At 42.7% G+C, this 17,970-nt stretch overlaps 2 protein-coding genes across 3 annotated transcripts in view; one reads left to right on the top strand and one right to left on the bottom strand.

Moving 5' to 3' along the window:
- Window positions 1-17,404, bottom strand: part of dctd (dCMP deaminase) — a 37,766-nt gene extending 20,362 nt beyond the window's left edge. For both annotated transcript variants that reach the window (XM_084081299.1, XM_084081300.1), the window contains exons 1-3: window positions 17,301-17,404; window positions 11,798-11,894; window positions 3,072-3,207 (exon numbers count right to left, since the gene is read on the bottom strand). In XM_084081299.1, coding sequence (XP_083937425.1) covers window positions 3,072-3,207; window positions 11,798-11,894; window positions 17,301-17,341 — 274 coding nt within the window. In that variant the 5' untranslated portion in view covers window positions 17,342-17,404. The remainder of the gene's footprint in view (window positions 1-3,071; window positions 3,208-11,797; window positions 11,895-17,300) is intronic.
- Window positions 7,289-9,184, top strand: LOC311065387 (thimet oligopeptidase-like; the record flags this gene model as incomplete). The annotated part of the gene is made up of 1 exon (XM_084085712.1): window positions 7,289-9,184. One exon carries the CDS (start codon window positions 7,289-7,291, stop codon window positions 9,182-9,184), a length of 1,896 nt encoding a protein of 631 aa, XP_083941838.1.
- Window positions 17,405-17,970: the final 566 nt, after the last annotated feature.

Below are 17,970 nucleotides of genomic sequence, written 5' to 3'. Positions count from 1 at the left end.
ATTAAATCCAACTGTTAGGCGCCGAGACCGTAGTGCTACGGTCCGGGTGCTTTTTCCTTTTTTTCTATTTTTTTTTTTCTTCCAATTTTCGACACGGACCATTTTCAGTGTAACACCACCGGAACGGAACGATTTGCGATCCGGTTTTTCGTTTCCCGTCGGCCTCCATTCTAAAGCGCACACTAAAACTGCTTTTTCTCCCTTGTAGTTTTTTCTTCTCGGTCATCACTGTTTAACATAAACCGTTCTAACTACAAGTAGCTTGGTTCAGAATTTAGATATTTGATATTAATTTTATCAGACACAACCCCATTCCTATACAAACAAAATAAATACAAAATAACTAACCCTAGAGCCGAAGAATAGCAGATCTAAAAGCTCAAACGCAATTCTAAACTCTAACAAAACCTAACCTCTAAATGTCTAATCCTAACATACCTCTAAAAAAAAAATGGTATATTTTATACATTTAGAGTAGCCAATAATGTGTTACCCCCTTGGTCTCCCAAATGTAGTCGTTATGCCAATTAATTCCTCCCCACACACATTTCTGTGTTGTCACTGCTGTTGTATCCTATTGACTCACCTGCCAGTGAGGAGCCCCCACCGGGAGGACCTAGGGCAGGGGTGATGCAACTTTGATGATGGAGAGGGCCACTATATTTCCACACTCACTCCAGAGGGCCACATTACACTGTCTGGCAGACACCTCTTATCTCCGAATTTCAACTTTTTTTCACAAATTAATGCCGTATACTTCGCCATTCTTTGTCACACAAAAGTAGCAAAAATAGGCGACCTACAAGCTCAAAACTCAAAAAGATCTGCTCAGTAGAAAACTCAGCTATTTTTGAATTGGAATCCTGTTTTTCTTTTTGCTATTTTTGAATTGGAATCCTGAAAAGTAACATTTTTATTTAATTTCAAATGCATTTAGTTATACTAACTTCAATACAAATACATTGGACATAAAAAAGACAATATAATGTTAATACTAGTCATTAAGCTACTACTATAGACTGAAGTAATTAAAGCAGGTCATGTTTGTATGTTTGGAGTTGTAACAGCTGAAGTCAATATATATCAGTATTCCCATATTAACCTAAGGGCCGCATTAAGTGAAGGTGTGGGCCGCATGTGGCCCCCGGGGCCGCCAGTTGCCCATGTATGACGTAGGGTCTTCGTCCTACTCCTCCCGCCCAACACTCCCTGCTGACAGGTGCCGCCCCTCACGGGCCAATTGTGTTCGCATAAATGCCCGACAAAGCCGGACACAGTGGATTCGAACCCACAACCTCTGTGGTGGTGGGCAGGGACTTTACCACTACGCCACCCGAGTGCACAACATGGCGCATAACACAACATTTATGTACACACACAGTTTTGCGATATGTTGCAGCCCTAATACAATTGAGCCCTGTGTGTGTATTGAGTCCAGTCCATTTCTATATAAAAAAATTGGGTGAAACATTGTGATCAATAACACACACAGCCAGCAAACAGCTGCTCACCAGCTGCTTCACGTTATGCCCAATGATCGTTTAAATTGATGACAAACAACAACACACTCCAGTCTCTCTCTCTCTCACACACACACACACACACACACACACACACACACACACACACACACACACACACACACACACACACACACACACACACACACACACACACACACACACACACACACACACACACACACACACACACACACACACACACACACACACACACACACACACACACACCTGTGAGGATACCAAAATACTGGGGTTTTATAAATGCCATTTTTAGGAATTGAATACAATTTTATAAATGATAATGTTAAAGTGCAGTGACTGCTCTGGTATATAATGCCATATGGTGATGGCAGCCCATCCTAATTAAGCCATTACTATGAAAGCCAGAGAGGGAGGGAGTACAAATAAGATGTCTTTATGTGGCCATTATTTAGCCAATAGCTCCCCCTACAGGTCAAAATGTGAACTGTCTCACATTTGGGGATTGGGAGAGAAACATAACAGTGCTAAACATATGATATTTATGTTATATATGATATAATATTTTTGCATAATCGTAATAATACAGGATACAGATTAAACACGTGAAATTGGAAGTGATGACACAAAGAAATGAGCAGACAAAATTGGAACTGGAACACTAAAAGAAAATAAGCTGATAAATGGGTACCCTTACCCGAATATGTATCCTATTATTATGCATTTATTAAAGAGCTGGAGAAACAGGGAGACTCCCGTTACTGAACTAACACTCTAGCAATGATTACTAGCACAATACAGAGCTTTAACCTTTTAACAAAAAAACGTTGTTTTAACATCACTTACACGAACCCTAGCGTTCATATTCTGGAGACAAACAGTCGACAAAAACAGCACATCTACAAGATCTTGTGAGATCTTGCAAACTGTCTAGTGTGTGTGTGTGTGTGTGTGTGTGTGTGTGTGTGTGTGTGTGTGTGTGTGTGTGTGTGTGTGTGTGTGTGTGTGTGCTCTCAGTGTTGATTTTGTCGACTAAAACTATGACAAAAAATGTCCGTCGACTACCTTTTTTTCACTGATGAAAACAATAAAAACTAAGCTATGATGACTAAAACTAAATATATTGACAATTTTGGCAACAAAATAAAAAACGAAACTAGAATGGAATATTTATACACTAGTGGAGAAGAGATCCAGTGGAACTAAAAGACAAGTAATTTTATGTTTGGTTGTGCTCGGGTGTTACGCTCTGAGATCGGCTATTTTCAGCATGCAACCAAGTGTAAAATCAGCCATTTTACGACACCATCAAGGCAACGCCAAAATACATTTTAGTCGACTAAATCAACTGCAGATTTAGTCGACTATAATCTTAGGATATTTAGTCGACTAAAACAGTAAAACATTTCAGATGACTCAAATATGACTAAAACTAAATGGAATTTTATTCAAAAGACTATGATTAAAACTAAATCTACTGTCAAAATCAACACGTGTGTGTGTGTGTGTGTGTGTGTGTGTGTGTGTGTGTGTGTGTGTGTGTGTGTGTGTGTGTGTGTGTCCTCTCACCATAAGGGTACTTGGTGTCCAGGCGGTTGTCTGCAGAACGGGACCAGGGCATGAGGTCGTCGTCACAGCCGTTGGGCATGCCGTTGTAGCCGATGCCCACGATCTTATTCTCCTGGTTCACGATGCACGCCCCCACCTGGAAAAACACACAGTCACAACGGATTGATAAGCACCACGATGGAAACAAGCAGTGGCGTGCACAGACATTTTGAGGGGCAGGTGCTCAAGTAAATTATACTTTTTTTGTTTACTTGGTCTGCTCTTTTTTCCCTCTACACCTATACCTCTTTGCCAAAAATAGCCGATCTACAAGCCCACAAGCGAGGCGTTGTGGGCTTGTAGATCTGCTATTTTTGGCTAAAGTTCTCCTCAGAAAAGGGATGCTAGGGTTCGAGTGGTTATGGTAAAAAGAAAAATCATATCACATAAAGATTTGGCGGACCCCCTGTAGTAACTATGAGGACCCCCTAGGGGTCCCGGACCCCCTGTTGAAGACCCCTGCTGTAAACTGAAAAGAAAAAAAGGGCACTTCTGGTCAAGAGGGCAAAGGGCAGGTGCTCTAGCACCACCTAAAGTCTATCTGTGCACGTCCCTGCAAGTAACCACCGTTTGATGGGATTTAGCCTCTCAAGACCCAAGAATATTTTTTATCACAATTCCATGCTGTGTTGATGTTGGTACCAATAGGAGAGATAACAGGCCAACATTGATCAAAATAACAATTCTTCGAAAGGGCCTTTCTGTGTGGAGTTTGCATGTTCTACCCGTGTCTCCTAGGGTAGGTACCCTCACAAAAACATGCAGTAATCCTGGTCACTATACTGCCTCCCCCTGGTCAGCCAGGGCGCCTGATGGAGGGGAAAGGAACTGGTTGGAATAATGTGTTCCTTCCACGTGCTACGTCTAAACCAGGGAACCTCCCCCCTGTCAGGTTACAAGAAGCGGCCTGCTTGCTCCTCATGCATTGAAGGAGGCATGAGCTTCAGCTTGGGCCCTCCCTAGGCTGCCAGAGGGAGAGTAGCGCCCAGGATTACATAGGCAATTGGCACTGGGTGAAAAAATATGGGTTACAAAATCGTGGGATAAAGAATTCTTCTACAAGTAATGCAGATGTTTAACAATAATTGAACTCCCCGGACCACTGGCTGAGGCCCACTGTTTTAGTGTATAACTGTACCTCTGTACTTTTTTGCAAACTGTTAATTGAGTATTCAATCATCAATCAATCAATCACAATTATTGGTGGTAGTCAGCATTTATGTTCGAGTTTCGTCTTGTTTTGTCAGTCAACCACTTTTCTTTTGGTGTAGAGGGAAATAAGGAGGGGACCAAGTACAGACCCCTGGGGGACCCCAGGTCAATGCAGTATATAGGGTTATATATTTTCTGATAGTTACCTTGCTATGTTAGTAGAGTTATTTTGAGTGTTAACTTGTGTTACACATTATGTTTTCTGGCTAATGCCTGTCCCAATGGCTGCTGATGAAAGTAGTTGCTATATACTGTACTATTGAAGATTTTGTTTAGCCTATAGTACCCGCCACTAGCCCGTGAAAAAAATGCTATTTTTTAATCAACAAGCTTTTCTTTGCCCTGGCCCACACACAAACAAAATATTAGAAATGAAAGTGTGTGTGTGAGTGTGAGTGTGGGTGCGCAGTGCGTGTGTGAGTGTGAGTGTGAGTGTGAGTGTGAGTGTGGTGTGGTGTGGTGTGGTGTGTGTGTGTGTGTGTGTGTGTGTGCGCGTTCCATTGTCTCGCTCTCAGAAGTCAAGTAACTACCTGTGGCCTTTGGCCAACTGTGTTCAAAACTCTGCTTACAAACTAAGATCTGAACATTCACCTTCCTTTGTGCCCTTCACCATCTCTCTCTCTCTCACACACACACACACACACACACACACACACACACACACACACACACACACACACACACACACACACACACACACACACACACACACACACACACACACACACACACACACACACACACACACACACACACACACACACACACACACACACACACACACACACACACACACACACACAACACTCTCCCCGTACCCCCCGCCACGTTTCCCCAGGCTAACGGTCTTTGATCAAGTGGTAGAGGAGTGCTAGGAAAGCTCTCAGCGCTTCAAACACCCTCGACTCCCCGCCAGGCTCTCCCCTCCACCTCCTCTCTCTCTCTCTCTCTCTGGCTCTCCGTCTCCGGCTCTCCCTCTCCTCTCATACCCCCCTCATCTGTCCGTTCTGTCCATCCATCAACCCTCCCTTTCACCTCATCCTTTCAGACCCTCCTACCATCTATCGATAGAGACGGCCGCAGCACAGAGATGGGAATACTGTGAGTGAAAGATACAGCAAAGCAAGAGAGAGATTAGAGAATACTGCAGGAATAATAGATACGGCAAAGAAAGAGAGATGAGAGGGGGAGAGGGACTGAGAGAGAGACGGGGAGAGAGAAGATAGAGGAACAGAGAGGTGAGGAGGAGGGAGGTAAATCAAAAAGAAAAAGGCTGAAGGAGCTCATTTCATCCTTACTATTTAGGATGAAGTCAGCTTTATAATCCCTTTAACCCATTAAGACCTGGAACTGTGTCATTTTTAGATTTGAGCTAAAAAGCATTATTTTACACTTTGGGCTATTCAAAAATAGCAGATATACAAGCTCATAGCGCGGCACCGAGTGCCACGCTACGAGCTTGTAGATCTGCTATTTTTTTTAAATCGTGAAAATGTGTGCAAATCTTTGAATATACATATTTTTAAAGCAAACATTTTTAACTCAAATCGTTGCTTCTGGGTGGTCCCTGGAACAAAATATTTTGATGGGGTCCGCGGCCAAATACATATCATTTTGGGGGTCCTTGACATTAAAAATATTGAGCACCACTGATATAGAAACATACGTTTTTCAGATAACTGTTGGGATTTAGGAGACATGTAGAATCGGCTTCAGGTCTCAATGGGTTAAACCTCCCCCTGCCTTCATCTCTCTCTCACTTTACAGAATACATGAGGGAGAGATGGGACACAAGCAAGGGCCATCCACCATCATCAACTACTATCAATTTGTGTATCGGTGGCAATACAATATCCCAGGAATTTGGTAAATAGCAACGTGTAGGTTATTACCTATTGTCGCTGTCAGGTTCTTTCCCTCTATACCTGCAGTCATCAGCCACTGACAGTATGGTGGCGTCTGCCACTGCCCTCTCTTATTTTGGTATTTTCACCATTTGCTTTGTTCAATCTGGGAACCAATTTGGTAAAAAAAAAAAAAGATTATTTGTTTTTGACAGATTCCACCGTTAGCAGAATCCATCTTGAGATATTAGTTTTGGTAGACAATCGGGGGCGTTTTTTGGCAATGAAAACGGTGAAAACACCAAAATACAGCCAGAAGGCCAGAAAGCCAGAGGACAATGTGTTTCTGCAGGTAAACACCACCGCACGACTCCAGTGGGTGATAACTGCTGGTATAGAAGGAAATGATGGGTAAAAATAAATAAATTACCCAAACAAAGGGTACATACTATGCCTTATAGCAATTTATAACTATTAACAGGAGAGATTGCATCAAATTATTTACTACTGTGTATGTGTGTGTCTTGTGTCAGTCAATGTCAACAGCACAGTACAGGTTTCAGAGTTAGTTTCTGTGCATCTTTGCAGGTGAACTGTACTCTATCAAGACGCCACCTGGTAGAAAACTGCATACACACACACTGTGTGAGTTTATGTGTGTGTGTGTGTGCGTACGTATGCATGGCATCAGCTCAAACAACCTCAAAAGAACTGCCACGACCTACTGAGGTGTCCGTGCAGATGCCTGGCTGGAAAAAGGCAGGGGTCCTTGACAGGGTGCTTAATAATTCAGGGGTTTACCAACCAACAGGCACGGGACTGACACCTCACACAGAGACCGGTTTTCCGGTTACCATCTGCAGCACCGTATATAGACGTCTACGTCATGACAACATTACAACAGCAACATCATATAAAAGGAACAGGAAAACCTCAGGTTAGGGCTCTCACTTGAACCCTAACATGACCCTCAAGATCATGTCCCTGACATCACAGGCATAGCACCAGTCCTTAGGCTGAATACATGTACCTGCGGTCCTCTGCTTCACAAACAAACCCACCTGAGAAAACAGATTTTCATGGAGCCCAAAACAACGCTGTGATTGAATTTCACTCTTTCAGATGGGAGCTACTGGAGAGGCGGTTTTCACCAGCAGTCCTACTCACAGGGTGTGCACGGAGACCCGCCTGCGCTGGGATCTGAGCCCTAAGCAGATCCGGCAGGTGTCCGACGAGCTCATCGCCAAGACAAAGGAGGTATACGACGCCGTGGGCTCCCTGGACCTGGACAGCGTCACCTTCGGCAACACCCTGAAGGCCCTGGCCGACGCGGAGGTCGAGTACACCGTCCTGTGGAACATGTTGTACTTCATCCCACACGTGTCTCCCAGTAAGAAGGTGAAGACGGCCAGCACACACGCATATAAGAAGCTGTCCGAGTTCAACGTGGACATGAGCATGAGGAAAGATGTCTACCAGAGGGTTGAAGCTCTGAGCACGAAGGTGGATAAAGACAGTCTTACGACGGAGGATATGAGATACATGGAGAGACAGGTTAAACTGGGCAGAAGCAACGGACTGCATCTCCCCGAGAACAAACAAGACGAAATAAAGGACATTAACAAACAGTTAATAAATCTATGCATCGGCTGTAAGAAGCAGAACTCGGCCACCTTGAAGAAGCTGGTGAAGCTACATGCTCGGAGGAGCGCTTTGCTGGGTTTCAAAAGCTACGCCGACTTTGTCCTGGGGATGAACATGGCAAAGTCTGCAGAGAAGGTCTCCATCTTTCTGGAGGAGCTGGCCCATAAGCTGAAGCCGCTGGGGGACGAGGAGAGAGAAATCCTCCTCAAACTGAAAAAGGAGAGGTGTCAGAAGAGAGGTCTGCCGTTCAACGGAAAGCTGTACGAATGGGACCTGCCGTACTACATGGCCCAGGTGATTAAGAACCAGTATGGAGTGGATCACGACCAGTTGAAGGAGTATTTTCCCTTGGAGGTCGTGACCCAGGGTCTGCTGGGCATCTACCAGGACCTGCTGGGTCTGTCGTTCAGCCTGGTGCACGGCGCCCCCGTGTGGCATCCCGACGTCACCCTGTACTGTGTCACCGACCACTCCTCTCGACAGACGGTCGGACAGTTCTACCTCGACCTGTTCACCAGAAAGGGAAAGTACAGAGAAGCAGCGTGCTTCCCCCTGCAGCCCAGCTGTCTGCTGTCCGATGGGAGCCGACAGATGTCCGTCGCTGCCATAGTGACCAACTTCAGCAAACCCAAGATCACCCCCTCCCTCCTGCATCACGACGAGGTGGAGACGTACTTCCATGAGTTTGGTCACGTCATGCACTACCTCTGTGCTCAGGTCGACTACGCTGTGTTCAGCGCATCCCAGGTGGAGAGGGACTTCATGGAGGCTCCGTCCCAGATGTTGGAGAACTGGGTTTGGGAGAAGGAGCCACTACAGAGAATGTCTAAACACTACAAGACGGGAGCTCCAATTCCTGACGACCTGTTGGACAAACTCGTCAAGTCGCGCCTCGCCAACATCGGCATGGACTACCTGAAGGAGATAGTCCAGGCCAAATTGGACCAGGCTCTTCACACCCAGAAGGGACTGGACCCGGGTAAGGAATACGCCAGGCTCAGAAAGGAGGTTCTTGGGGTCCCTGCTTCCCAAGAGAACAACATATCGGCTACCTTTGGCGACCCGGCAGATGGCAACCAAGCCAAGCACTATCGCTACCTGTGGAGCGAGGTGTTGGCCATGGACATGTTCTACAGCCGCTTCAAAGAGGAAGGAATCATGAACCCCAAGGTGGGTTTGGACTACAGAAACTGCATCCTGAAGCCTGGTGGTTCCAAGGATGCCAAAGAGATGCTGAAGAACTTCTTGGGTCGTGAACCCAATCAGGAAGCGTTCCTCCTGAGCAAAGGACTAACCGCTTCGAGAAAAAGGACAAGAAAACCTCAGGAGTGTCAGATGAAGAAAAGAAAAAGAAATGAAAATTCAGAATTTTAAGTATTTAGTTTAATTTGATTTAATTGTTCCTGTATTGAGCAGTGCCAGCGTTTTAACACTAGTCTGTATAATTTTGGTCCACTGCATACCACAATGTATGTCCTAGTTGTGTTGCCGTAGCTGCCTCAGCAGTTCGGTTCTTGGTCTTCTGAGGGTAAGTTGCGCTCTGAAAACACTGTGCTTTTATTTTATGGTTTTGCTATTAAGAATAGCTCATTTCAGTAGTAACGTGAAACACAATGCAGAATGATTTTATTATGTTGGTTCATGACGTTGGTGTCAATTTGATTGCGAATCATCATTTTGTACATATATTTTGTTTGACCACATTGGAACTATAGTGAGGATTGAATTATAAATTGCTTTTCTTTGGAATGTGACTTTGAAATGAAAGCATGTACTTTTTAATTTTGCACTGAGTTTGAGATATGCAGTGGTAATTCCAAGGCTAATTGTGTAACATTCGTCTTCTACAGGTATGTTTTATGTACATGGCAAACGTGTTATTAATTTTCACTGAATGTTCTGGCTGGTGCCTTTTCTATAGTGTTATACTTAATGTTGTTTCCAGCAGGTGCTGCACGTGGATTATTTTATACAATTAATTGTATATTTTGATTCATTAAGATATGTCAAATGTGTTGCTTTTGTTATTTGTTTACTACGTTTGTATATTGAGCAGTTCTGTTTTTGTTCTGCTGATGAGGGTTTGAGGATACTTGAATCTGAGTCTTCTACAGATTCAACTTCTGAACTTCTCTAAAGCACAATCTTTAGTTTCGAGTGTCCCGACACTCACGCCAAAATGACACGGGCAAGGAAAATGTGCCGGAAATGTGACGCTGTTGTTATTCTTTCCAAAATGTCATTTGGGCGCTAGGGTCCTGCACCACTCTTTTTTGAGAGGGCACTTTTGTAGTTTTGTTTCAAGCTGAATTCTGGGAATCGCAGTTCTACCATCATAGACGGACCAGAGGCAGTGTTTCTCCTGCTGAAAGTCAAGTCGATTTTATTTTCCTAACCATTTATCTAAAGGCGCCTTCCTAATAGGTCAGGTTTAACGCAGTGGTTCTCAAACCTTTTGAGATTTTTTTCAGCCCTAATTTACATTTTTTGCTTGCAACTCTAGCACATTATATTCATGGCATATGATTTCTACTTTGACATTTTACATTACAGTATAATGACAGGCCCTGCTAATTATTTGTCTCATTATAATGATTATTTTTCTTCCTTCTGTTATTTTCTTATTTATTATTATAATTATCTATTATTATTTTCTTATTTGTATTATTATTAGATAAAAGATGGTGACTACTACATTCAAATGAACGCATTAAGTTTAAAGCATACTTTCGCTTGCAATATTTGGTAGCACTTTACAATAACTATACACTATTGACATGGTAAATTCCAAATATTATCAAATATGCTACGGCAACCCAGGACCTGCGTCATGGCACCCTAGGCCATTGGTCCTCAAAGTGGGTTCCGGGACCCCCAGGGGTCCTTGGGGGGGGGGGGGTTCCAGGGGGTCTCCAGCAAAATGTGGTAATATAGCGTCACAATAATTTGAACCTTTTACACTTTGGCTATTCAAAAATAGCAGATCTACAAGCTCATAGCGCGGCACTCGGTGCCACGCTATGAGCTTGTAGATCTGCTATTTTTGACCCTCATCTCAAATATTTAGTTCCAGGGACCCCCCAGAAGCAAAGATTTGAGTTACAAATGTTCGCTTAAAAATATATATATTCAAAGGTTTGCACAAATGTTCAAACCTTTGAATATATATATTTTTAAGCGAACATTTGTAACTCAAATCTTTGCTTCTGGGGGGGTCCCTGGAACTAAATATTTGAGATGAGGGTCCGCGGCCAAAGACATAATTTTGGGGGTCCTTGACATGAAAAAGTTTGAGAACCACTGAGAGAGAGCCCTGAACACCACGGGCCAGGGCCGGGCTGGGGTTTTGAGAAACCCTGGTCTTGGAACCATGGCAGGCAGAAACCTTGTATCTCCATATTCTACATGTTTGTGTTTTTACTAATGTATCGCATTAGTAAGAAGCTATATAATAACCTGATTAACATTATGGCAGAGAAGACAGACACTGGAGCATCTGTGTCTTCAACTTCCCGCTCCTGCGTTGCACCGTACCCCGCCTCCATTTGGCGCGGTGGGGTAACCCTTTAACTCCTCAACCACCTGCTGTGATTAACCCATTCAAGCCGGGAACGCATCACTGTCATTTTAGATTTCTTTGGCTATTAAAAAAAATCAGATCTACAAGCTCATGATCTTTTTGAAAAATCGTGAAAAACTTGTGCAAATATTTGAATATATATATTTTTAAAGTGAACATTTGTTACTCAAATCTTTGCTTCTGGGGGGGGGGGGGGGTCTCTGGAACAACATAATCTACAAATGTTCGCTTAAAAAAAATATATATTCAAAGAAGTTCTCACGATGTTTCAAAAACAGCAGATCTACAAGCTTGTAGTGTGGCACTTCGTGTGTCATTCTGTGCGCTACATTCTTTACACAAACAGGGAGGGCGGATTACAATGTGTGTGTGTGTGTGTGTGTGTGTGTGTGTGTGTGTGTGTGTACCTGGGAGCTTGGGTCCTTGCTTCTCTGGGCGGACAGGAAGGCCACGGCCATGAAATACTCGGGCCATTCCAGGTAGTCGTCCCTCTTCCTGGTGACACTGGTTAGAGACACAATCAAAGAGGACATAAGAGATACTGTAGATCACCGTTTCCCAAACAGTGGGTCGGGACCCATAGGTGAGTAACGGACCAATTTTTATGGTCCATGCAAAAAAGATCCCCAAAACGTCAAATTCTTTCACAAGTTAAAAACAAATTCAAACGTTTTTTCCAAAGAATTCCATGAAAAAAAAGAAAATGTGTTGTGAGCTTGTAGATCGACTATTTTCACTAGTCTGGGTCACGGGGAAACATGAAATGTCTTTGCTGTAGAGGTTTCATTTTATGCTGGGTTCACACTATAGCAGCAACATACTCATTTCCAGACTACATTTCCAGTGGCTTGAAGAGGCAAACTGATGCCTTACGATCGGTCAAAAAAGACACGCACAACGGGAAGTCCCACCCTGTAGACCCAGGGGGTCTTTAGAGTTACTACAAGGGGGGCCACCAAATCTTTGTGTGATAATTATTATAATAACACTATCCACACGTTTCCGAGGGCGTTGTGGTGGGCATGACTTCCTGTCGACTTGATCCCTGATTCCAATATCAAAATCGACAGGAAGTGGATGCCCACAACGCCCTAGGAAACTTGTGGATAGCATCCATATTCTGGGGGAAACATTCGCTGAAAGCAGCCTATCTACAAGCTCAGAACGTGCCGCGTAGTGCATTTGGTTCTCAAAGTGGGGTCCGGGGACCTCCAGGGGTACTTGAGGGAGTTCCAGGGGGTCCCCAGCTAAATGATGGATAGTTAGGAACCAACTGGACCCTTATGGGTCTGTAACTCTGAGAGTGTACAAATGGAACCAAATGGACCCGTTAGGGTCCATTTGGTTCCATTTGTACACTCTCAGAGTTAAACGAACATTGATTTTACAATATGAATTGGAGTCTCAGAGATAGAAATGCCATAAAATAGGGGTCCGTAGCCTTATGCATGCCAAACTGGGGGTCCTTCAATTAAAATGGTTGAGAATTGACTGCTAGAGCTGTAAAAAATCATCTCTTCTGGGGGGGGGGGGGGGCATGGCATATCTTTTCAAATGGGGGTCCGTAGGCTAATAAGTGTCAATTTGGGGGTCCTTGACATGAAAAATTTTGAGAACCACTGGCGTAGTGAGCTTGTAGATCGGCTATTTGCAGCAGAGATGTGGTGTAGGGAAGAAGAGGAGAAAAAAAAAGCACACCAAGTACAGAGCTCATGGTTTAAGTGGTTAAATGACTGACAAGACTGATTAACATGAATCCAATATATTACCGTAATAGAAAATAATAAGAATAATGTGTAGACAAACCAACAACAAAGCATGAATTTACACAACTCTGATGATAGTGCTGTCAAACAAGTCTGTATGAAGCCATCTATGAAATATATGAGAATGTTTAATCGGAAACATAGTTTTATACAACATGTAGGGGGTCTGGGGGAGGGGGGGGGTCCCTGCTTCATCCCTCTCTCAGCTAAGGGGTCCTTGGCCTGAACAACGACCCTTGTTCTACACTTTACACCCCCCACACTTGACCTCTGACAGCGTGTGAGACAGAGAGGAGGGAGGTGCACTTATCATGACATATGAGTGCATGTGTGGGCGCGCCGTGGACTCTATGTGCAGAGGTTAGTTACAGTTACCCAAACAAGTTACTTTTTTTAAAATATATTGTACTTGTATGCAACATACTTTCAATTTAACTCAAGTATAATACTGTATATGAAAAAACAAAGATGCATTTGGGCTAAATGTTGAGACCATTGAGACCTGAAGCCAATTCTACATGTCTCCTAAATCTCAACAGTATTCTGAAAAACGTTTGTTTCTATATCAGTGGTGCGCAATCTTTTTCATGTCAAGGACCCCCAAAATGATATGTATTTGGCCACGGACCCCCATCAAAATATGGTGTTCCAGTGAGGGACCCCCCAGAAGCAAAGATTTGAGTTAAAAAATGTTCGCTTTAAAAAAAAAATATATATATATTCAAAGATTTGCACACATTTTCACGATTTTTCAAAAATAGCAGATCTACAAGCTCGTAGCGCGGCACTCGGTGCCGCGCTATGAGCTTGTATATCTGCTATTTTTGAATAGCCCAAAGTGTAAAATAATGCTTTTTAGCTCAAATCTAAAAATGAGACAGTTCCAGGTCTTAATGGGTTAAAGGAGTAAAAAAAAATCTAATTATTTGGCTACAATGATTACGATATTTGTTTTTTGTATTGAATGCACATTCTATGCGTTTCATTCTCTCCAAGAGACTGTTTAATTGTGTTTATCTCTATTCGACAAGCACTCAATCATTGTGTCACACATTTTAATTACATTCTGATCAATTAAACAATAAATCAGATGGTATTGAAGTACTATAACTCAATACTTGAAGAATCATCTTTTCACTAAATACTTTCTTATTTAAGTTATTTGGATGACTACCATTACTTCTTCTTAAGTCATTAGTATAACCCATTAAAACCGGGAAAGCGTCGGTCTCATTTTAGACTTTAGTGTTGTGGCTATTTTTGAAAAATCTTGAAATTGTTTGACAAATAACTAATGATTTATAAGACCTTCGGCAGAATTGGCCTCAGGTCTTAAAAGGGTTAAAGTAACAATACTTTTACTTGAGTAGTTTTTAGCTACACTACCGACCTCTGATGTATGTGTGTGCGTGTGTAAGTCTCATAAAGCAGTGGTTTTCAACCAGTGGTCCTTGAGGGAGTACCAGGGGGTCCCCAGCAAAATTAGTTAACATAGCGTCACAATATTTTCTAACCACTTAGCTTTAGCTATTCAAAAATAGCAGATATACAAGCTCATAGCGCGGCACCGAGTGCCGCGCTATGAGCTTGTAGATCTGCTATTTTTGAAAAACCTTGAAAAAGTGTGCATATCTTTGAATATTTATATTTTTTAAAGCAAATATTAACTGATATCTTTGCTTCTGGGGGTCCCCTGGCACTGGCATTTTCAAATGGGGGTCCGCGGCCAAATGTATATCAATTTTATGGGTCCTTGGCATGAAAAAGGTTGAAAACCACCGTCATAAAGGATGGCAGAGGTGGTGCTGGAGAAGAGAGGAGAGGAGAGGAGAGGAGAGGAGAGGGGCAGAACATTGCCAAAGGCCATCCCTGAGCAGCACTCTGCTGGTGGGATGAGGAGAAGATGAGGGGGCCTGGAGGTCAGGTGTTATGGAGGTGTTCTGCATCAAGTGCTCTCCAGTCTCAACTCAGAACACACACACACACACACAAACTTATATCTGCATGCCCTTATAGCCTAGTGGTTCTCAACCTGTGGGACGGGACCTGAAGGGGGATCCACGCATGATTTTGGGGGGTTGGTTCCCAGATGACAGTAAAATTAAAGACAATTTAAGGACTTTTAAAGACCTTTAAAAAAAATGTATTACTGCATAAAACGTAATCAACAAACTACACTATAAATACTGGTCAACATTGGCCAAATTGCCAAATAATATAAGTTGTGAGGCGTTGTGAGCTTGTAGGTCTGCTATTGCAGACCTACAATCGTTTTACAATCGTTTTTTTTTGTCTAAACTCGCAATTATTTGAGATAGTCGTAATTATTTCTTTGCATAATCGTTTCCATGTTGGAAAATGTTCACACATTTTCCAAATATTAAAAAAAGGCAGAAATAGCTGATCTACAAGCTTGCAACGCCTTTTAACCCATTAAGACCTGGGACGCATCTGTGTCATTTTTTGATTTGAGCTAAAAAACATTATTTTACACTTTGGCTATTCAAAAATAGCAGATATACAAGCTCATAGCGCGGCACCGAGTGCCGCGCTATGAGCTTGTAGATCTGCTATTTTTGAAAAATCTTCAAAATGTGTGCAAATCTTTGAATATATATTGTTTTAAAGCGAACATTCTTAACTCAAATCTTTGCTTCTGGGGGGGGTCCCTGGAACAAAATATTTTGAGATGGTGGTCGGTGGCCAAATTCCTATCGTTTTGGGGGTCCTTGACATGAAAACGTTTGACAACCACTGATATAGCAACATACGTGTTTCAGAAAACTGATGGGATTTAGAAGACATTTGTAGAATTGGCATCATGTCTTTAAACTTGTAGATAATCTATTTATTTTTACTGTACATAAAGCATATAAATATGTCAATAATGTCTCTGTATATCTAAGTTATGTCATATCTGCCCTGTGCATTTTTTTATTAGTAAACCTAAAAAGGCTTTTTTGTATTCATATTTCAATGGCCAAACACACAATGAAATTCTTAATCGCAATTATATGAGTGACAATTGATCGTCAACTTAAATATGTAATGGAGACAGCCACACACACACCAAGAGTGCAAGTACTAAAATGTTTGAAAATAGCCGATCTACAAGCTTACAATGCGTCGCGATGTGATGCGTTGTGAGCTTGTAGATCTGCTATTTTCAAATAGCCTATAGGTATAAAATAGGGCTAACGTGGTTAATATAATCATTTATAACTGCAAAGTGACTAAAGTTTTCAAATAATTGTAGTGGAGTAAAAGTACCATATTTGCCTCTGAGATGTAATGGAGTAGAAGTAAAAGGATTGAAAATTGGAAATAGCCTACTCCAGTAAAGTAAAAAATACCTCAGATTTGTGCTGAAGTACAGTACTTGAGTAAATGTACTTAGTTACTTTACATCACTGCTTGTGCACACTGGGTGTGTGTGTGCGTGTGCGTGTGCGTGTGCGTGTGTATCACAACACACACATGAAACAACGTCAACACGCCGTCTGTACAGACAGGCAACGTTAACAGACGAACGCACACAACGCAAATAATAACACAGCAACAACACTAGCCTTAGATCGAGACTATCATATTAGTATTTTATAGATTTTGACGTTTTTATAATCTACGAGTCTGCTTACCCGGTTGCCCCAAATGTTAACTAGGTGTCCGGCGTGTTTGTATAATGTTTTAGTCCATATTTCACAATAAAGAAGTGTTTTAATGCCGTCTGTGGCCGATTCTATCGGAAGTTCACAATGGACCGTAGTGACGGGGCGCATCAGGTGAAAGCCGGAATTACACTCAATGTAAACAGGAAGTAAAAGTGTGGGGGAAATGGCGTTCGGCCACAGACGGGATTAAAACACTTCTTTATCTGAATAATATGGACTAATACATTACACAAACACGCCGGACACCTAGTTAACATTTGGGGCAAGCGGGTAAAGCACCTTACATGTTGCATGTGTACATGTTCGGAGAGATACGGGCTTTACTGGTGACATTCCAGGGCAAACTGGAATGGGTGGTCGCTAAGACTCTCGTAGTAAAAGTCAAGACAGACTCGATAAAACACATCTACGACAGTCTTCATCTAAAGGCTACAAACATTCACACTGAGTGAATGACATAAACATGACGTTACCTGTCCATGGTCACAGTGTGTAGTTGTGTGTGTGTCTCCATGCTGCAGCAGCTTGTTTGTTGTGAAGTCAAGTTACACACCAGGCAGGATGTGATGTAAATATCGCGCGCTTCAAGCAGGAAACAGGAAGCTGTCATCATATGGTTCCCTCCTCCTCCTTTTGTTGTAATTTTTCTTTTATTTTTTACCACGGGTTCATGGCGTTGCCTTGATGCCATCTAGTGGATTCTAACAGCATCACAGTGCAGAGTGCAGCCTGTTGCATCAAGTGTTTCTCAAACATTTTCATGCCAGGGACCCCTTATTGAACACATTTGATGCCAGGGACCCCATATTGAACACATTTGATGCCAGGGACCCTCATATTGAACACATTTTATGCCAGGGACCCCCATATATTGAACACATTTGATGCCAGGGACCCCTTATTGAACACATTTGATGCCAGGGACCCCCATATTGAACACATTTGATGCCAGGGACTCCTTATTGAACACATTTGATGCCAGGGACCCCTTATTGAACACATTTGATGCCAGGGACCCCATATTGAACACATTTTCATGTCAGGGACCCCTAATTGAACACATTTGATGCCAGGGACCCCATATTGAACACATTTGATGTAAGGACTTAATTGTATTAAAACATCAGGCAGACTCTAGGGTGG

Source organism: Gymnoscopelus microlampas (assembly GCF_963454915.1).
Source record: "Gymnoscopelus microlampas genome assembly, chromosome: 2".
Taxonomy (NCBI): Eukaryota; Metazoa; Chordata; class Actinopteri; order Myctophiformes; family Myctophidae; genus Gymnoscopelus; species Gymnoscopelus microlampas.
The sequence above is the reverse complement of the archived record's forward strand: the minus strand, read 5'-3'. Positions and strand labels throughout refer to the sequence as shown.